The 21,376-nt window shown below is 26.5% G+C and overlaps 1 protein-coding gene across 5 annotated transcripts in view; it reads right to left on the bottom strand.

Annotated features, from left to right (window-relative positions):
- Positions 1 to 21,376, bottom strand: part of LOC111626901 (serine/arginine repetitive matrix protein 1-like) — a 136,319-nt gene that overhangs the window by 56,678 nt on the left and 58,265 nt on the right. For 4 of the 5 annotated variants that reach the window (XM_023370426.1, XM_023370422.1, XM_023370423.1 and 1 more), the window contains one exon: positions 1,142 to 1,312. In XM_023370426.1, the coding sequence (XP_023226194.1) occupies positions 1,142 to 1,312 (171 nt within the window). Of the gene's footprint in view, positions 1 to 1,141; positions 1,313 to 8,861; positions 9,099 to 21,376 lie in introns of those variants that run through there. The other variant, XM_023370425.1, reaches the window with a different exon arrangement.

The raw sequence follows: 21,376 nt of genomic DNA, 5'->3' as shown, positions 1-21,376 counted from the left end.
TACTTCAGATATACTAATAATATATTCTAATAATACTAATGTATTATAGAAATAGCAGATTGTCATTGTCATTGGCAACGGCAAAAGAGTGGAAACATCATTCGCACTTCTTCGCCTCACTCCTTCGCTTAACTGCCAAATGGAAAGTCTGTTGTTCGCAGCCAGTCTGTTGCTTGAATCACGTAACGGCCAAACAGAAAGTCCGTTATTCGAGGCGTACGTTATATGAGGCACCACTGTATTTCAAAGTTTCGAATATCTTACATTTTTCAGAAAAAAAAGTATCCATTTGTAATTGTTTAGATTTTTGTTTTCTTTCATTAATAATTTCGGAATGGTCAAATGGATGCGATGATGCTCCTTTTTAGATTTGCACTTCACTCCTAATCATTATCTAACTCACAAAGTTCATCCATCAAACTTTCCATAGTTGAAAGGATATGCTAACCCAAAATAGAGCTACAGACAAACAAAGACACTGATTGGTCGACCGCCAGCCACCGTAATGCATATATAAGGTCAGTTTGGGCAGAAAAATTGAAGTTAGTTTCATCGTGCTAACGATAACTTGTGATTGCTGGAAGTGCTACTGTGTCGTAAGGTGTTTTCCTGAACGAACTGATACGGCATACGAACTATTCACGTTCATTAGCTCTCTGGATTCGGACGACATTTATTGGTCTATTAAGTTTAATAACTTGACTTGTGGGAAGCTAAACATTTAGTATTTTAATATTAATTTAATGCAAATGTATACATATCCAATAATATTAAACAAAAAAAATAAATATATTCAATAAAAATCTGTTTTAACAAATGTACAATATCGCGACTTGGTAAATACATTAACACTTAAATGAAAATCAGTCTGACTTAGGGGAAATTGGGAAATTACACCACAAGACGGCGAATTGCGCAGCGGCATTATTGTGAATCAACATAAATTGAGTCAGCATAAACAGAGGGCTACCTGTAACTATAAAAAGTCTAATATTGTTATGTAATTAGTTTTAATAAAGTTTTGTTTTTCTTTAACAAACTTTAATGCAACATTTTTTAAATCTAATCCATAATCTAACAATGTTTTAAACTATGCAAATTTCATATTATTTGAAAATTACATAAGTTTCTATATCTTTACCTGTCTCTTCTTAATTTCTTCTTTCTTCTGCTCTAAAAATGCTGCAGGAATTCCACCTATATTTTCTTGAGCACTTAACAAAAGAGTCCATAGTTCAGTCATAAATTCTCTTGCATTCTTCCCATTGAGAAATCCAGTCAAATTGATTTGCATTAGCTTCCCATCAGGATACTGTAAAAGAAAAATTAAAAAATAGTGATTCAATTTTAAAATTAAATTCACTGAAGATGTTTATAAATTAAATATATTTTATATCTTAAAACTTCATAAATGTAAATATTAGCCAATTTCAACTCTGTTTTAATTGCAAAACATGTTTTTAATTTCAAAAATAAATTCTTAATTATCATTATTTTAAAAACCATTACAGACAATTGTTTTCAAATATCATTCACAATTCTTTTGATGACAATTGTCATAAAAACTTATTTACAGAAAACTGTTCAAGAACTGATTAAGAACTGGAACTCAAATTTTTGATTCAAAGTGATCTACTCACCAAAAAGTATTACAGTAGAGCGTTGTTTATCCGAAAGAATTCCAGTCGTCAAGTTTAAATTTTCGCTAGTGCTGTGGTGCTGCAATCTTTGGCTATATCTTAGGCTATTCCAATATATTTTTTTTGTTGGTGTGTGTGTTTTAGCTGGCAGCACTGGCACTTTTATGTGGTGTTTTCTGAGGACTGTGTGTAGTGCTGAATCGAACGTTTTTGATACTAGATTAACTTCTAAGGTATACTTTTTTTGTTTTTATATTTCTCAATATATTTATTTTGTTTGTAAAAAATTAAAAAATAATTTTTAACGATACAATAGCCACGATGATCATTTTAAAAAGTTTACATTAGGCTTAACATTGATGAAAATTCAACGCAAAGCAACATGCAAACGAGAAAAATTTCAACATGGAATAGGTTAATATATAGGTACATAATCGGTTATCCGAAAAATAAGTTATCCGAACAACCTCAGTCCCCAATTGATTCGGATAAACAACACTCTACTGTATTTTTTAATGACTGGCATTTGTTATTAAAATTTGGTCTAATTCAAATTTCAACTTTAAAAAAAAATTTTGAAATATCATTTTCAATTTATTTTCTAAAAATTTAAATTAAAAGTTTGAAGAAGATAAATATCACAGTTATAATGAAATAATATTCAATATTTTATTTTACACATTATATATATATATATTGGATATCAATAAATAACCCATCAATAAATACAGTACTTCAAAATTAATTTGCATAGCAATGCAACCTGGCAATAACTGAGAGGTACAGATAAGGTAAACATTGGTACAGCCAATCAGTAGTGCATGTAATCTCACGGTAGAAGGCCAACATTTAAATAGAGCAAATGTGCCATAATTCTGTTCATAACCACAGAATGGACTGGATCTATAAAAATTCTACATATGAAAAATGTGTATGGATAACACACACTAACAAGGAGACCCTACGGCTTTGGGGAAACGGATTTTGATGATCTTTGATGTATAGATAGTACAAATACACTACTCCATCTTTTAGCCGCTGCTTCGAAACATCACTGTATAAAGAGTTATCATCAACAGTTTTTTCGTCACAACATGAACTTGCTTCTCTTGATGACAATTTTTTAATTATAAAATAATCATTCAAAATAAATTTCACTGCACAAATACATCTATTCGTGTCGAAATTCAGAAACGAACTGTTAAAGAGTGAGTGAAAAAGAACTCCAATAGAAAAAACGCTCGGTCACCGTTAGTGATAACAATTAGATGGGAAAGTTGACACATAGGTGTTAAGAATGTGCCATTATTGTCAACAAAAGTAAAAAAATATTAGACTTGGAATAGTAGAAATTAAATTAAAATAAATAAATAATAAGAAATAAATGAATGAGTAAATAAATAAATACATTATAAGTATTCATGAATTTAAAAAAAAAAAAGTATACACGAGAATCGAACCCAGGAACTCAAGTGTACAAGTCAGGATTGTTACCACTCAGCCACAAGTCATTCAAATGGAAGCATGTATAATTTATATATAAAGTGCTAAAAAAACTTTAAGTTCATTTTTCTCTTATATTTGAGTATTGCACTTTAGTATTTTACAGGTAGTACACTCACATGGTGTACTATCTCTACACCAAAGATCATCAAAATCCGTTTCCCCAAAGCCGTAGGGTCTCCTTGTAAGCTTAGCCCAAGTGAATGCACGGAGAATAATGTCTTGTGAAAGGGTTAGTCACACATTGTCCTATATACCGTATTTACTCGAATATAGCGAGGTTGTCTTATACGCTAGTAAATACAGTATATGTATATAAAACATAATAAAAATATCTAAGTTTTATTTTATAACACAGTAATTCATATTTTATTTTACAATTCATAATACAAGTTCAGTGACATACTATACGTCAAATGTTTAAATACAATTCATTTCCTGTCTGAACACAAACTAAGAATTAAGTCAAAGTGCTAGCAATTCAATATTTTAAAGAGTCCCTGAAACAACACTACTGGCTTGAATAAAAAAATATTGCATGCACTTGCACTAACAAGTTTGGACATTGTCACTTTGACCACACGTTATCTTGAAAATGAAATCATGGACCCCAATTTTTATTACATTTTTAATCTCTTCTATTCATATTATGTAAAATGAAAAGTTTAATCAAAATTGACAATCAAATTTTGAAAAATTCAATTGTATAAGCCACACAGAAGAGGCATCAAGAAAAACACCAAAACCAGTAAAACTATTTAATAATACAAATGTTTTCATTCATTAGCCCTGATCAACATCAGGTATTTTCCCAATGTTGTTTGTGGTGTTCATTCAATGTATATTTGGTGATTTTCATTACATACAATGAACTGTTGAAAGAAGTGGAAGAGGCTTCATTAATGCTCTGTCTCAAATATTTTTGAATATAACTTTTTTATTATTATTATTTGAATTACTATTTTTGTGATCTGATAATGCAAAATGTCTTAACATTTAATCTTGGTTATATACTGCATTATATCATTTTTACATTTGTCTGATTACAAGAATTTTTGTTATACAGTAGAGCATCAATTATCGGAATCAATTGGGAACTGGGGTTGTTCGGAAAATTGATTTTTCAGATAACTGATTACGTACAAAAAAATACATTATTAATATAGTATATCCCAATAATAGTATATTAATATATCCCATGTTTAACTTTATCTCCGTTGCATGTCGCTTCGCGTTGAATTTTTGTCGATGGTAAGCCTAACAAAAATTTTTCTAATACTAATTGTGCTATTGTATCGTGCAAAATTATTTCTTTATTTTGTACAAACAAAATAAATAAATTGAAAAATATAAAAACAAAAAAAATTATACTTTAGAAGTTAATCTAGTATCAAAAACGTTTGATTCAGCACGACACAGTCCAATTGGAATGCTTTCAGTTAACCAATGTTTCAGTTGATCGATATTCAAATAATCGACGCGCTACTGTTTTATTTTTGATAAAAATTAAATTATTTTAAAAAATAAAATGTGTATTTAATATTACAGTTATCCTCTTTCCCCATATTGTCAATATTTCAACAACTGTAGTTATCACCAAACATTCATTTAAAATGTAATTCCAATTTCTGGTGAAGGATGCCTGTTAAAAAATTTTCTTAAACCAAAACTGCATAATTTCTATAAGCAAAGTTATACTAGAAATAATAACTGTTTCAAGTTTACAATCATATATTTATGTTGGTGTGTTTACTGTATCTATTTTAAAACTTAAAAATGATCATCATCATAAACATGCTATATGAAAAACTATGAACACTTTTATGCTATTATTTCCTATGATTATTTTTCTTGTAATATTTTTTATAGGAAAATTCAAACTCCAATTTTCCTCTTACAGATAAACCTATATTTCAAAATAGATCAGATAACCACTTAAACTGGTTTAATTTAGAAACATTTTATTAATCACCTCAGTAAATTTAGTTTTATTCCAGTATTATCTTAAAAATGATAAGATAATACTGGAATAAAACTAACATTGCTGAGATGATTAATATTAATTTTTTGTCATGTTTTGATTTGTTTCTCTTTAAGTAACATTTTATTAGTATAATTTATAATTTTGCATTTAAGCAACTAAAGAGGTAGTGTGTAGAACATCCTGTTTCAAATATCTTTTATAAATTCTGCTTTTTAAAAGTTGTTCTTTTTGCTCTTTAAAAGTAAAATACTTAATTTAATGGCTCTATTTCAGAAAAGCACTTCAGTGTTTTAAATTCAGCTTTAACCATATTAGTAGTTAATTTATTTTCAATAAAAATTACACAAAGTCAATATTAATTGCATTATATTTGTATTACATCAATATCTTATAAAATCATGAAAGATATTCAATCAACACACACATAATAGTTGTGTTTATAGTTCTTACATAAATTTAAATGATAGGTAGAAACAACCTAACTTCTACAGGAAAATAATTTCTTTTTGATTTGTTAAATTCTTTGTGTTAGATAAATAGTATAAAAAAATTCTAAAAATAAATGAACAGGGAAAAATAATCAATTTGATACTTCTTAATAATTTTTACTCATGAATCATAAATTTAGGTTCCATTATTTTTACACAATCAATAATTGTATCATGTTACTAAAGAGAAATGCAAATAATATATGAAAACATTTTGTTTTAAATTCAACAAAAAATTTTATGAAAATTCAATAATGAATTAGAATATAAACATCAGAAACTAAAATTAAGTTCAGATTTACTTACATATTACTTTATTAGAACTAAATGAAGCATACAGGATTTTTATTTACAAATTTTAAATATTGAATGATTTTATCATTCAATATTTAAAATTACATTTTTAANACAGATATTTCATTAAAAATATAATAAATTAGTAAAGCATTATGATATACCAAGTCTAAAAGAAATAATTGATTGGAAGGATAAATTAATTGTAAAAAAATGTAATGTTAATATACCTAAGAATTTAAAGAATTGTTAGTAAAATGATTAGACTATAATGCTCAAACATATATGCCAAAATCTAAAATAGCAGTGGAATTAGAATATACTATTGATAATATTAATGGAATAGAAAAAAAACTGAAGTTAGAAATAAAATTCAATATATTGTAAAAAATCATAACTTAGTAAAAATCATAGAAAATACTTTACTAAATATAAAACAGATATGGAAAATTTAAAACACTATTTAAAAAAATAAATATTTAAGTTTCTATTTTCAAAAAAATCATTTTAAAACTAAAAAATCTTGAATGGTAATCTAATATATTAAAATGAAACATTAATGAAATTCAATAATAAAATCTGTTATATATTACTGATTCATTCTTTTATCTTATGAAAACCAGCTAAACAAACATTCATTTTTTTTTATAGAAAGAATCTAAAATTGCATTTGATCAGATGTCAGGAGCAAATCCAGGAATTTCATTTCATTTAAGTGGTGTGCTTGGTAAGAATATTAAAATCTAAAATTGATTATTTTTAGTATCAAGACAAGAAAATAGCAAATATTACACAAAGAATTTTAAGCTTATTTATTTTGATAAATTTTTAAACTATCTGGAATTTTAATTCAAATGTTTGAAATAAATTACTAAAATTTGTGCTATTTTTAGTGTCAGGTCTGGCAACATTAGCAATTTCATTTTTGCATCCCAGTTGCTTTGTTGAATTTCAACAAAGTTTATTTGCAAACATAAGCCATTATTTTATTAGAAAAATTAAGCCACAGAAAGCAAAATGTCTTTCTCAATTAAATGTAAAGCAGCAACTTTTTATATTTTGTGCTTTTATTCAGACACCACAGCAATAACTTGTTGCTACTTTAAATCAGATTGGACTCTGGTTCAATTGTGTGCATCAGTGGGCTAATGGTTGAGTGGAAGTCGCATCATCAGTGATGAGTTAGTTGTTCTATCAGTCAAGCCCATGTTCATAAACATTTAGGTGATAAAACATGTGCCACTAAGAATAAGCCACAATTATTCCAGTAGAGGGATTTGCAAGTTTGGGGTGCTACCTGCTGGGGAAATCATAAGCCACCATTAAACCATCACTTTTAAACAAATTTTTACATGCATTTTCAAGCTTTATTTATTTCAAATATATATATTTTTTTCCTATTAGCTAAGCTAGTATTATAATTATAGATATGATTTCAATTTTTGAGTTGATTGTTAAGCAAATCTAGAAATAGCTAAAAAAATTTTCAGAACAAACAAAAACTAATATAAGATAAATTCAAAATTCTTTTCAAATCAAAATGCCACCACATTTTTATGCTAAATAAGTTTTTAAGCATTTGATATTTAATAATAATAATAATCTGGAGAGAATAAAATTACAAATGCAATTGAAAAGATGACTTTAAAAAATTATTATATAACTACAATATTTAATATCAATAAATACATTAATAGGATACATAACAAAAATTCATTTACTAACATATGTTGATAAATACCTATTCATAAATGAGTTTGTATATATAACTCCATATCTTGCATAGTCATAATAAATTACATTTTTAAAATGTTTAAATTAAATCTAAACATAATTTCATGAGCTAAGTTTCCTTTCAAGGTAAATTAAAAAATAAATTGGATCATTAAAAGCACATATTTTTCTAGTAATAGATTATTACATGTACATTTTCATAAAATTTCATTACAGAGCTTATGATTTTCAATTCAAAATTTCTTTTTGCTTAATGATAATTTATGTTTGATTGCATAGTTCAAAACAGAATATCATCTTAATTTCTCTGTTATTTTAACTAAGTTTATATATTTTTCAATTATTTTTAAATTTCAATTTTTAGGTTTTAAATTTTCCATTAAAAACTTTCCACTATTGTCTTTTAAAAATTTTTTATCCAATAGTAATAGATTTAACATTGTTATATTTATTTAAATAAAGATATGAAAAGACAGCTTATTTTTAAGGAAACCAAATAGCTTTTCTTGTGAATTTTAATATTAAAAAAACTACTAATAAATCTTGAGGCAGAAAAAATAATTCCATCAATAAACTCTGAATTTTATTCAAGCAAATTTCTAAATCAGACTGAAATTTAAACTTAACTTCCTGGTTATTTATTGTTCATTTTCATATTACTTTGAATTTTTATCAGTTGTCAGACTGTATCTGAACAAGAGTTTTAAGATAGCCCCAACAGTAAATAAGTATTATATTAAAAGTTACGAAATATTAAATCGTATTAAATTTTTAAGAAATTTCCTTAGAGGTTCATCAGTTAACAACAAAACGTTAAAAGTTATGTAGTTATTAAAATTTCAAAATGACAGCATGACGAAAATGCAGTAATATAATTTAAGATCAGAAATCTTCATGTAATCAAAACATTTAGTTTCCTGAAAATAAGAAACATTAATTATATAATGTAAAATTATGTTTTTATATAAAAGTTATTATTTCACTTTGTTCTAATAAAAATTGAAATTGACTAATAATATAAATAAAATAAAGTTCTTAAATTTAGTTTTTTTATGAATGACTAATAATAATTATATTAGACGTTAATAAATTTTGTAAAATTTTTTATTCAATATTCATATAGTAAAGCATAGTAAATATTATATAATTTAGAAGTAAAATCAGCAACTGGTTCAAAGACCTATAATGCGTATTAAAAGTCAGCATTTATTTCTACACCTTTACCACTCATTACCCAGAAGAACCCTGCGACAGCACTTCGACGAAAAGACTGTGACGTCATTTCCTAGAAGACTGAACGAAGTCAGTATAAGTCACAATGCTCAAAAGATTTTGGTAAAATTTATTTGTAATGATAAATAATGGTTAATTATATAGATAAGCACAATTAAACTATATAAAATTTACAAACAGTTCACACCCATTTATATTAAAATTCTATATTTAATCATTCTTTGGGTATGAACATGTGTAAATTACAGGTAAATAAATTATTAAAAATTAGAATATATACAGGTATTACAAAACTATTCATATGTAACAACTATATAAAATAATTTAAAATTTTGATAGATAAATATAAAAAATCACCTTTGCAATTATTAACTGAAATTTTCTCTATTGTCTTTAACTGATTTATGAAAGCTACTGAAAACAAACATTTTTACAATTATACAATAATCATATGGATTAAGAAAAATAATACAACTAACCCAAAAGTTTTTACAAATACCATACAAGAGATGGCTGCAAACCTGCCTCCTTGCCAAACTGCTTAGTAATTATTTAACCGTTCAGTCCAATAAAGTATCTGACTGTTTGTTTAGATTAAGAAAATCATTCAAGATTATAAATATTATATTTAACATTATATAAATAACATTAAATTTAATGCAGACAGACACTGGAGAATATATGAAACTTATTAAATTTATTATTACAAAGTAATGTACCTATCAGTTGTTTTATACGAATGTAAAATCTTTAAAACAGCTTCCAACTCTTACAAATATCAAATAATACTCTTTTTTTTAAGGTTAGATTATTATTTAGACTCCAAAAAACATTTATTTATTATAATATAATTTTCTAAACCAGTGTTTCTCAACCTTTTTCTCATTGCAGACTGGTAAAATTATGGATAATTTTACATGGACCAGTAATTATATGTAACTATTATCTAGAGTTAATGTGCAGTAATTAACAAAATATGTACAGTAACTCTAGATTATTATTTAAATGTCACCCGTGTCTGTAGTCAAGTATTTTTTGCAGATCAGCATTGGTCCATTGACCAGTCGCTGAGAAACAATGTTCTAAATAATATAATGTTTTATCATTCTTAAAAGTCCATACAATAAATAATTGAGTATATTAGATTAAAATAATTAGTAGTATTAGACTGCTTATTAATCATTTTAAAAAAATTTAATTTTGTCAAATCAATAGATCCAATTATTTCACACCATCTAGTTTTATTTTGTTTGTTTTAGTTCATAATTGCTTAAAAAGTTTTAATGTAACACCTATTCATAAATGAGTTTGTATATATAACTCCATATCTTGCATAGTCATAATAAATTACATTTTTAAAATGTTTAAATTAAATCTAAACATCATTTCATGAGCTAAGTTTCCTTTCAAGGTAAATTAAAAAATAAATTGGATCATTAAAAGCACATATTTTTCTAGTAATAGATTATTACATGTACATTTTCATAAAATTTCATTACAGAGCTTATGATTTTCAATTCAAAATTTCTTTTTGCTTAATGATAATTTATGTTTGATTGCATAGTTCAAAACAGAATATCATCTTAATTTCTCTGTTATTTTAACTAAGTTTATATATTTTTCAATTATTTTTAAATTTCAATTTTTAGGTTTTAAATTTTCCATTAAAAACTTTCCACTATTGTCTTTTAAAAATTTTTTATCCAATAGTAATAGATTTAACATTGTTATATTTATTTAAATAAAGATATGAAAAGACAGCTTATTTTTAAGGAAACCAAATAGCTTTTCTTGTGAATTTTAATATTAAAAAAACTACTAATAAATCTTGAGGCAGAAAAAATAATTCCATCAATAAACTCTGAATTTTATTCAAGCAAATTTCTAAATCAGACTGAAATTTAAACTTAACTTCCTGGTTATTTATTGTTCATTTTCATATTACTTTGAATTTTTATCAGTTGTCAGACTGTATCTGAACAAGAGTTTTAAGATAGCCCCAACAGTAAATAAGTATTATATTAAAAGTTACGAAATATTAAATCGTATTAAATTTTTAAGAAATTTCCTTAGAGGTTCATCAGTTAACAACAAAACGTTAAAAGTTATGTAGTTATTAAAATTTCAAAATGACAGCATGACGAAAATGCAGTAATATAATTTAAGATCAGAAATCTTCATGTAATCAAAACATTTAGTTTCCTGAAAATAAGAAACATTAATTATATAATGTAAAATTATGTTTTTATATAAAAGTTATTATTTCACTTTGTTCTAATAAAAATTGAAATTGACTAATAATATAAATAAAATAAAGTTCTTAAATTTAGTTTTTTTATGAATGACTAATAATAATTATATTAGACGTTAATAAATTTTGTAAAAATTTTTATTCAATATTCATATAGTAAAGCATAGTAAATATTATATAATTTAGAAGTAAAATCAGCAACTGGTTCAAAGACCTATAATGCGTATTAAAAGTCAGCATTTATTTCTACACCTTTACCACTCATTACCCAGAAGAACCCTGCGACAGCACTTCGACGAAAAGACTGTGACGTCATTTCCTAGAAGACTGAACGAAGTCAGTATAAGTCACAATGCTCAAAAGATTTTGGTAAAATTTATTTGTAATGATAAATAATGGTTAATTATATAGATAAGCACAATTAAACTATATAAAATTTACAAACAGTTCACACCCATTTATATTAAAATTCTATATTTAATCATTCTTTGGGTATGAACATGTGTAAATTACAGGTAAATAAATTATTAAAAATTAGAATATATACAGGTATTACAAAACTATTCATATGTAACAACTATATAAAATAATTTAAAATTTTGATAGATAAATATAAAAAATCACCTTTGCAATTATTAACTGAAATTTTCTCTATTGTCTTTAACTGATTTATGAAAGCTACTGAAAACAAACATTTTTACAATTATACAATAATCATATGGATTAAGAAAAATAATACAACTAACCCAAAAGTTTTTACAAATACCATACAAGAGATGGCTGCAAACCTGCCTCCTTGCCAAACTGCTTAGTAATTATTTAACCGTTCAGTCCAATAAAGTATCTGACTGTTTGTTTAGATTAAGAAAATCATTCAAGATTATAAATATTATATTTAACATTATATAAATAACATTAAATTTAATGCAGACAGACACTGGAGAATATATGAAACTTATTAAATTTATTATTACAAAGTAATGTACCTATCAGTTGTTTTATACGAATGTAAAATCTTTAAAACAGCTTCCAACTCTTACAAATATCAAATAATACTCTTTTTTTTAAGGTTAGATTATTATTTAGACTCCAAAAAACATTTATTTATTATAATATAATTTTCTAAACCAGTGTTTCTCAACCTTTTTCTCATTGCAGACTGGTAAAATTATGGATAATTTTACATGGACCAGTAATTATATGTAACTATTATCTAGAGTTAATGTGCAGTAATTAACAAAATATGTACAGTAACTCTAGATTATTATTTAAATGTCACCTGTGTCTGTAGTCAAGTATTTTTTGCAGATCAGCATTGGTCCATTGACCAGTCGCTGAGAAACAATGTTCTAAATAATATAATGTTTTATCATTCTTAAAAGTCCATACAATAAATAATTGAGTATATTAGATTAAAATAATTAGTAGTATTAGACTGCTTATTAATCATTTTAAAAAAATTTAATTTTGTCAAATCAATAGATCCAATTATTTCACACCATCTAGTTTTATTTTGTTTGTTTTAGTTCATAATTGCTTAAAAAGTTTTAATGTAACTGATAACTGATTTATATTCAAACTACAGTAGAACCTCGATTATCCGCCCTAATTGGGGACTGGGGTTGGTTGGATAATTGAAAAAGTCGGATAACCGAAAAGTATGAAAAAATACATTATTAGTGTAGTATATTATTATATCCCATGTAATTAGTATATTAGTATATCGCTATTAACCTATTTTGCGTTGAATTTTCATCGATGTTAAGCCTAACAAAAATTTTTTAAAATAATAATCATCGCTATTGTATCGTTAAAAATTAGAAAATTAAGCTTGCTAATTGTAGTTTGAATATAAATCAGTTATCAGTTACATTAAAACTTTTTAAGCAATTATGAACTAAAACAAACAAAATAAAACTAGATGGTGTGAAATAATTGGATCTATTGATTTGACAAAATTAAATTTTTTTAAAATGATTAATTAGCAGTTTAAATACTGGCTCCCTTTCATGGTCGAATGAGTGTTGCCAGCTAAAACACGTAAAAATAATATTAAAGTAGCCAAGACATAGCCAAATATTGTAGTGCCACATCACTAGCGGACATTTGAAATTTGCCGACTAGGACGGTCGGTTAACCGAGGGGTCGGTTGATCGGGGGCGGATAATCGAGGTTCTACTGTAAGTTATGTCTTTGATCTCTCATTTACTTGTCATTACAGCAAAATCTTCAGGATAATTTTCAAATTTAATTTACGAGCTAAAACCTGATGAAGAGCCCAGAAGGGGTTCGAAAACGTTTGTTTTTATGATTAGTCGATCGTTCCACAACGTAAATTGGTTCAGTGTTTGTGTTTAAAATGTCATTTAACTTACCAAAAGAAAAATTCATTATCTTGAATCTCCAATGAGTTATTCCTAGTTTAAATTAAGTATGTTATCTGTTCTTCAAGATGACAAGAAGTACTTACAATAAGTAACTTTTTTTTTCTTTTTTTTTTTTTTATAAATGAAGCTTTTCTACTAAGCAATATTGTTACTGGTATGAATGTGCCATAAATCAACTTAATAAAACTGATAAATCTCTATTTCTTCTTCTGGATATTTTAAAATGATTTTTGAAATTATGTGAACATAACCTGAAACATTAATAATACCAATGATTTGACAAATTTTTATCAGGCTATATTAAAATTAATTAATTATCCAAAAGAAAGCAATTTGGCTAGAGGTAAGCAGTTAAGACTTACTTAATAACACAGCCCAATAAAAATCCATTAGATCATTTGGTAATAGTGTTTTTATTTTAAGCTAATATGTAAATTAAAACTATATAAATTACAACTATGTAATGTAGCATACTATATATAGTAAGTTACTCTGTAAATCTAATCATTAGTTTGTTTAATACTTTCAAAGTTTTGTCTTTTGAATTTATAATTAAATAAATTTTTAATTAGGTGATATATATTCTTATGAGCTGAAGTACATAAAAATAGGAATATAGGAAACAAAATAATCAAGTCAATGTATGTACAAATAATTTTAAATAGACTGGAATCAAAAACACTTTAGAAACAGATACCTTAGAATTCCTAAATTAATATTTACAGCCTAGGCAAAAAGTAACAAAATATTAAATTAAAACCATAATAAGAGTTTGTCCTACCACTCTTGTGTTTATCACAAAGTGTTATACATTACAATAAGAAAAAACAATTAACAAAACAAAATAAAAACAACAAAAAACTTGATCTTATTTGAATTCATTTAACAAAAATAAAAAAACAAACAATTACATTTCAAGGCAAATGTACCAATCCACATTTGACACCCTGGAAAATTCTAGAGTACATTTTGTGCTTGCTAAAAATGTGATAATTGGATGATGTGGAATGGAGAAATTTAATTGCTTAATGAATCATCAAACACCTGATGCTGAGAAATATTTATTATACAAACACTAATGTTTTCAACCTAATAGAATAGGCCATCTTCAGGTGTAATTAAATTTGAATGTATGTAAATATTTAACATTTAACGATGGAACGCTCGAACATTTTATATTTAAATTTAAAATGAAAATAAGAGAAAGCCTTGAAAATATTTTTTGTCTTGATAAAACAAGGACATCAAGAAAATTGGCTACTCGGTCAAAACAATTTGAATTGTCTGTATCTAACTTACGTGTAAACGTAGTTTATGTCTCAAATTATTACTTTTTTCAATATAACATTTTTGATCATTTTAGTATTTTATTTTAAACTTGATATAATAAAAATTCAGAAACTATAACCATAGTGCTACCAAACTTCTCTTTTTTACCGATACTTATAAAATTTACACCAACCTCAGGGCATACGAAACTGCTTTTCGCACACTATAATAGAAAAGAAAAAATCAATAAGTTTTTTTTAATAAATCTTAACATGTAAGCATTTTTATTGAGTACTAGCTTTGCACTGTAACTGATATGCTACATATTTGAAAAAAACAGTATGTTCAATATACATAATAAAAAAATTAAATGTAAATACTAATAATCTTNATGCAAAAAAACTAACTATGTTTCAGAGGTTGCATTAGAATATAGGCCAAATGTTTTTAAAGAACACTTTTGAGTAAGTCGACTTACTTTCGAAAATTTACTGAAGGATCTTGTTCCCATTTTATTACAATCAAAAGAAATAGTAATAGGAAAAGGAAGAAATGCACTGTCAGCTTAACTTCGACCATGGAAGCCGCCATCTTTAATCTCTTTTATCCAATCCAAACGATCCTACCATCCGTTTGGATTAGTTTGATCGAGATCCAGTTGATCCTAGATGGCGTTTGTATACGCAAATAGAGATCGATCAGATCACAGTAGTTCGTTTGTATACACGATTTGTACGATTGAAGTAATCTTGGATCAGTTTGATTCCAAAAGTATATGCACCCTAAGAGTTTACATATTTTAATTTTTCTCTTATGTAGCATTTCCATGCAGAAGCTAGTCCATCTGCATCCCTGGTGTTAATATAACCACCCATTAATTTACTTTTATAGATTTCAATTTTTTCTCCATGCAATGCTAATGATGAGGAATGCATGGCCCCAAGAATAGTTACTTCATTCCATTTAACTTGAGTCCTCTGTTTACCATACTTGACAAAACTGTGTTGCAATGCCCTTTATTAATGCCATATTTGTGCTCCTTAAGTCATAGCTAAATTGCTTCTTGTGACCACAATATAGTCTTTATTTAATTCCTAATTGCTGACTTTCAAACAGAATTTTGTATATACCTGCTTTATCTTCTTTCTTAAGCATGTCTTTATCATTTCTCAGAATAATATATAAATTAGGAGCTCTCTTGAAAAGTATTTTGGAGTGTTTGTTTGATACTTGTTTCATGATGTTCTTGATGTTTTTATTATAAGTGAACTTGGCATTTATTTGGGTTCTTATTTTCTTGCCTCTTTCATATCTTCTAATTAGTCCTTCTATTGTACTCTTTTTATATCCCAAGTTTAAAGCTGTTTCTTTGATTCTATTAATTTCCTTGATTCTGTCTAGTAAAGTGGACTATGTGTTGGTTTTATGTAGATACCTGTTGTTATACCATCTCGTTTCAATTGGATATATGTATCTAAAAAATGTATCAGTTCATGACTTTTTTTGTTCTAATTTAAACTTTAATCAATCATTACTGCTACTGTTGCTTACCTTTTTTAATCTAGTGTATTCTCTTGCTGTTTTTCCAAATAATGCACACATCGTCCACATATCTTTTGTATAATAAATGTATATATTATAAATCTTTTGTATAAAAAATGTATAATAAACATTTCTCAGCATCAAATGTTTGATGATTCATTAAATATTTTAAAGAGCTGAGTATAATATTTGGTTAGCAATTTAATTGGTCAAATAGACAGAAGTTGATGTTTTTCAAAAGAAAATAGTTATTGACTTCCACTTGGATAAGAAGATAATTTGAGGCAACAAAGTTTTTTTTATAACATTAACCTGATATACCATTCACAGTTGAATATTAAATGGTAATTGGCCAACTAACCAAATTTTACAAAAAAATGAGCCTATATTTAATCTCTACATCCTTGAATACATCTAAAAAATATTTTGTATTCATTCGTAACTTTGTTCAATGGAATAATTTATTGCTTTTAGCCCTTAATATTGTTTAACACAGTCTAGATCAAAGTTGATTAAACAAAAAAAGAAAAAATTAGGTTGTAGAGGTCAGAATGTTTTGATTGCTAATAATTATAACAACAGATATTTCATTAAAAATATAATAAATTAGTAAAGCATTATGATATACCAAGTCTAAAAGAAATAATTGATTGGAAGGATAAATTAATTGTAAAAAAATGTAATGTTAATATACCTAAGAATTTAAAGAATTGTTAGTAAAATGATTAGACTATAATGCTCAAACATATATGCCAAAATCTAAAATAGCAGTGGAATTAGAATATACTATTGATAATATTAATGGAATAGAAAAAAAACTGAAGTTAGAAATAAAATTCAATATATTGTAAAAAATCATAACTTAGTAAAAATCATAGAAAATACTTTACTAAATATAAAACAGATATGGAAAATTTAAAACACTATTTAAAAAAATAATTTAGCAGTTTTAAAAACTGATAAATCAAAACAGAGAATAATAATGAATATTCAAGATTATAGTTTTATTTTGTGAGCTTTACACACCAGTTACAGGTTCTTGAGAGAGAGTTTACATTAATGTTTCATTAATAAACTGTTTTTCTCAGCATCAGGTGTTTGATGATTTATTATTTAAGGAGCTGAGTAAGATATTTGGTTAGGTTCATAATATTACCATTAAAAAATCTTATTTAAATTAAACAAGTATTCAGGCTTTATAGGATTGAATTTTACTTCAGAAAAAATTTCATAATAAAGTATACATTTATAAAAATTCCATAAGTTTAACAGACTTTCTTTCACTGTTATATTTTATTAATGCTTATATACATTATTTAATAAAAAAAAACTATTGATATGTGAATAATTATGAAATACCTGATATATTCTGTCACCATAAATATAATTCTTAACTTTAATCATATAAACTTAAATATTTTCAGTATTACTTTTATGCTATTTTTAATAAATAATAATTTTTCTTAATAAGTAGTAATATAGAAAAAGTTATGAATTTAAGTTATAACATTCTTAATTCTATTTTGAACCACTCTAATAATTAAATTTAAATTACTGTAAGGTCTCGTTTTATGCAGTGGATACGTTCTACAGAAAAGCACATATAAAAAATTCGCATAAAAAAAAGACTTTACTTGCCGTGAAAAAGTAGGGATACGTTCTGTAATTTTCTAAAATCGCATAAAACCAAAACGAGTTAAAATTAACTTAATCTACATTAATATTTCTTGCTGAACTTTTAATTTTAATCTCCAATCCACAATAATCTGAATTATAAGATACAAAATTCTGCCAAAAATTTATTTTGTTATATAGTTTATAAATATAATAGGTGCATAATAGATTTTTCTTTTTTGTGATCTTAAATATGTCAAACCTAGTTTATTAATTTATAAATTTATCTTTCAAAGATGGCAAAGTAGAAAATGTATTATTTTCTACATGTAATAATTTTAAAAGAATTAAGATGGCATGGATAGCCTGTTATAGTTTGCATTTTACTTATTCACTATAATAAATTTAGTTTCATATTGAAGAAATGTACATTTAGCTAAAACTTTTAAATTGATTTTACATGATATGTATTTAAGCTTTTTATTTACACTTGAATTTAATTTTCAAAATTCTATTTCATGTGAATGAATAGAAGGTTAAAATAGACAAATACTATATGATAAATCCAATATACTTGATAGTATCAAATGCTGTACAATATAATACCCGTATAACAAGTAAAATTTGAATCCATCTTCCCTTATATCATTAAGTTACTATTGATATCAACAAAGGGTATAGAAGTTTTTCTACTTATTTGAGTAAGGCATATTTTGAATGGCCTTCTTCGGGTTAAATAAAAATAGAACATCAGTTATAAAGTAAATCAGAACATAAATTTAAAACATTGAGATCTTGTGACGTTGTGGTTTTGAATAGAATAAATAAATAAATAAAGAAATAAACAAAAATAAAATTGTGTTAAAAGTAACAAGCTTAGTGCAAAATAAAAAATGATCATCACTTAAAACATAAAATTTGTAAAGTCACATGACAAATGAGTAATTTACTCATTCGTCATGTGACTTTACAAATTTTATGTTTTAAGTGATGATCATTTTTTGTTTTGCACTAAGCTTGTTAAATTAACCCACTTCCTTTAGGGCAGGCGTGGTCGACAGTTTTTCCCCCAGGCCGAATTGGAAAGAAAACTTTTTTCATGGGCCAAACCAGAGGTTGTCCTAGGAAGATTTTGAGGTGGTGCAAGATCTCACTGTGGTGTCACCCCGTAGAGACTAAATTGTACATAGAGATTACAGATACATTTTTCACATTATCATGCTTTATCAATATTCTATGCTGTACTAAAGAGATTTGTAATGGAGGGTTAACTCTAAACTCACAGTTAGTTGTTGACCTTTTTTTTTTATTTATTAGGTGTCAGAATTTTTCATCGAGCTATTTGGACTTGATTAGCTAATATTGAAAGATTAATCACGGGCCGCATAAATTCATTAGACAGNTAAATATAAAATTAATTAATTAGGGGGGTCGGAAATCGCAATAAAAGTTTGAATTTTTTAAAAATATTTAAAAATTTCCATGTCGCTTATAGTCACCCTACTTTAAACCCTTGTCCTCCTGAGATGTCTATGAGAATGTCCCGGGAAATCGGACTCCAGCTGTGTTCAAGGTCACCCAGCTGTGTAAATAATGACTCATCAGTGTTAAATTTCACAGAAAGGCGAAACAAAGGAAAATAAAATTTGAAGGTTTTTCTTCAAAATTAACGCATTTCTTTCGTTTTTTTCAGTTTTAAGTATTTTTAATGTCTTTTAATATTAATCTTATATCATTTTAATTAATGATCGGGAATGAAGGGGTTAACAACAACCACCTGACCTCATGGAAAAAACCCAAGAGGAATAACAAGAGAAAATGGAAAAAACACCCAAAGTCAGTCGTCTTCCAAAGTCCGTCCTCAAGGATTAATACCATGACCAAGAATCCAGAATTCAACCCGTGACAAAGATTGTCTCTCTTTAAGGATATCATTCCCATTTCCGTGCCTTCACACCTCCGTGCTCCTGTTAACGGACAAGACCCAGAAAGATTTTGAGTGAACATTCCATCGACGTCAACAGTGTCATCTGACCCCAGATCTTTGACCCAGAAGAAAGGTATTTATCAACCCGTGATTCGTTTGTAAACTCTCTCTCAACAGCCTAGTATAATTAGGGGAATTTTAGGCATGCCGGAAATCGAATATATCTGTATTTTCTTTAGTACTTATTAAAATTGTTATTTGTTAGAACTATGGAGTCCGAGTGAGTCACTTCCTCGTCTCTCTCCTCACCTCCATTTCGAATCCAACCGCTCGCATGACGTAAAGTCGCGATTTCCGAGTCCTGCGAGACTCGGTGGTGTCACATCCTGACGTGATGTCAAAGAGACACCGACCTACAGTCACATATGGAAGAAAACCTTTCAAACAGCCATAGTCCGTAAACTGCACACGTGCCGGGCTGTGATTGGCTCATGTATTTAAGGATTCCTACAATGTGAAATTCTTATAAAGTGGAACGTATCTACCGCATTATAGGGGGTCGACTGTATACATTTGGTGAAAACAATCAGGTCTCAGAAACTAATGAAATGAAGAAGTATATTTCTAAGAATGCATTTTTAAAATGTTATTTTCATAAGGTGTTTCCATAACTTCCATAAAAGATACCTATTCCGTAACTTGGTTCAAAACACTGCATAACAAAATGTCTGCAAAAACAAATTCATAGTTCACAGATCCCACTTATCCATGACTGATTTAAAATAACTTTTCTTACATTTTAATATCTTTGAAATCAAAATGCATATTATAATCAATCACATCTTATGACCAATGTTAAAGGAAATTTGCCAGCTGTCAGACAAGAAAGCAAGTGATGATGATAAAGTCATTAATTTTGCAGACGTGAGATGGAAGAATCTCTTTTTACATCATTTAATTTAATTTAAGTATTACAGGTAAAAATTTTGTAATTTAGGAAATGAAACACTTTAGTATCTTTTATACTCATGCAGATATAAATAAGTTTTGAAAAAATGCATGACGACTTTCATACACTGTGTATAATTATCATCAATTACTTTCTATAATAATTATAATTTTTCATTTTATTTCAAAATTTTTAATTCAATATGAAATAATACATTCATAACATATAGTTCTTATTTTGTATTTTCTCTCTTCCTGGGGTTATAACTCCCCCAGTAAGGGAGAAAATTATGGAATAACCTTTATAGAATAATACTAAAATACAACAGTGTAAAAAGAAGAAAGAATTCAATATGCATTGTAAAACATTATCCTACAAGCTAGTGAATTAAAAATTACAGTAATTTAAATAATGTTGAAATATTTACACAAAATATAATGACACTCTAGAACTCAATCACAAGAATTTTTTTAGTTTTAATACTTTTTACATCAACATATCAGATTTCTATAAAATTATTTTATTTAATGAATAGCACATTTCACTCTAGCAAATCTGTCT

The sequence above is a fragment of the Centruroides sculpturatus genome, unplaced genomic scaffold, assembly GCF_000671375.1.
Source record: "Centruroides sculpturatus isolate CEXI.00-Female unplaced genomic scaffold, Cexi_2.0 scaffold328, whole genome shotgun sequence".
Taxonomy (NCBI): Eukaryota; Metazoa; Arthropoda; class Arachnida; order Scorpiones; family Buthidae; genus Centruroides; species Centruroides sculpturatus.
Note: the sequence above shows the minus strand (reverse complement) of the source record. Positions and strands in the feature narration are given on the sequence as shown.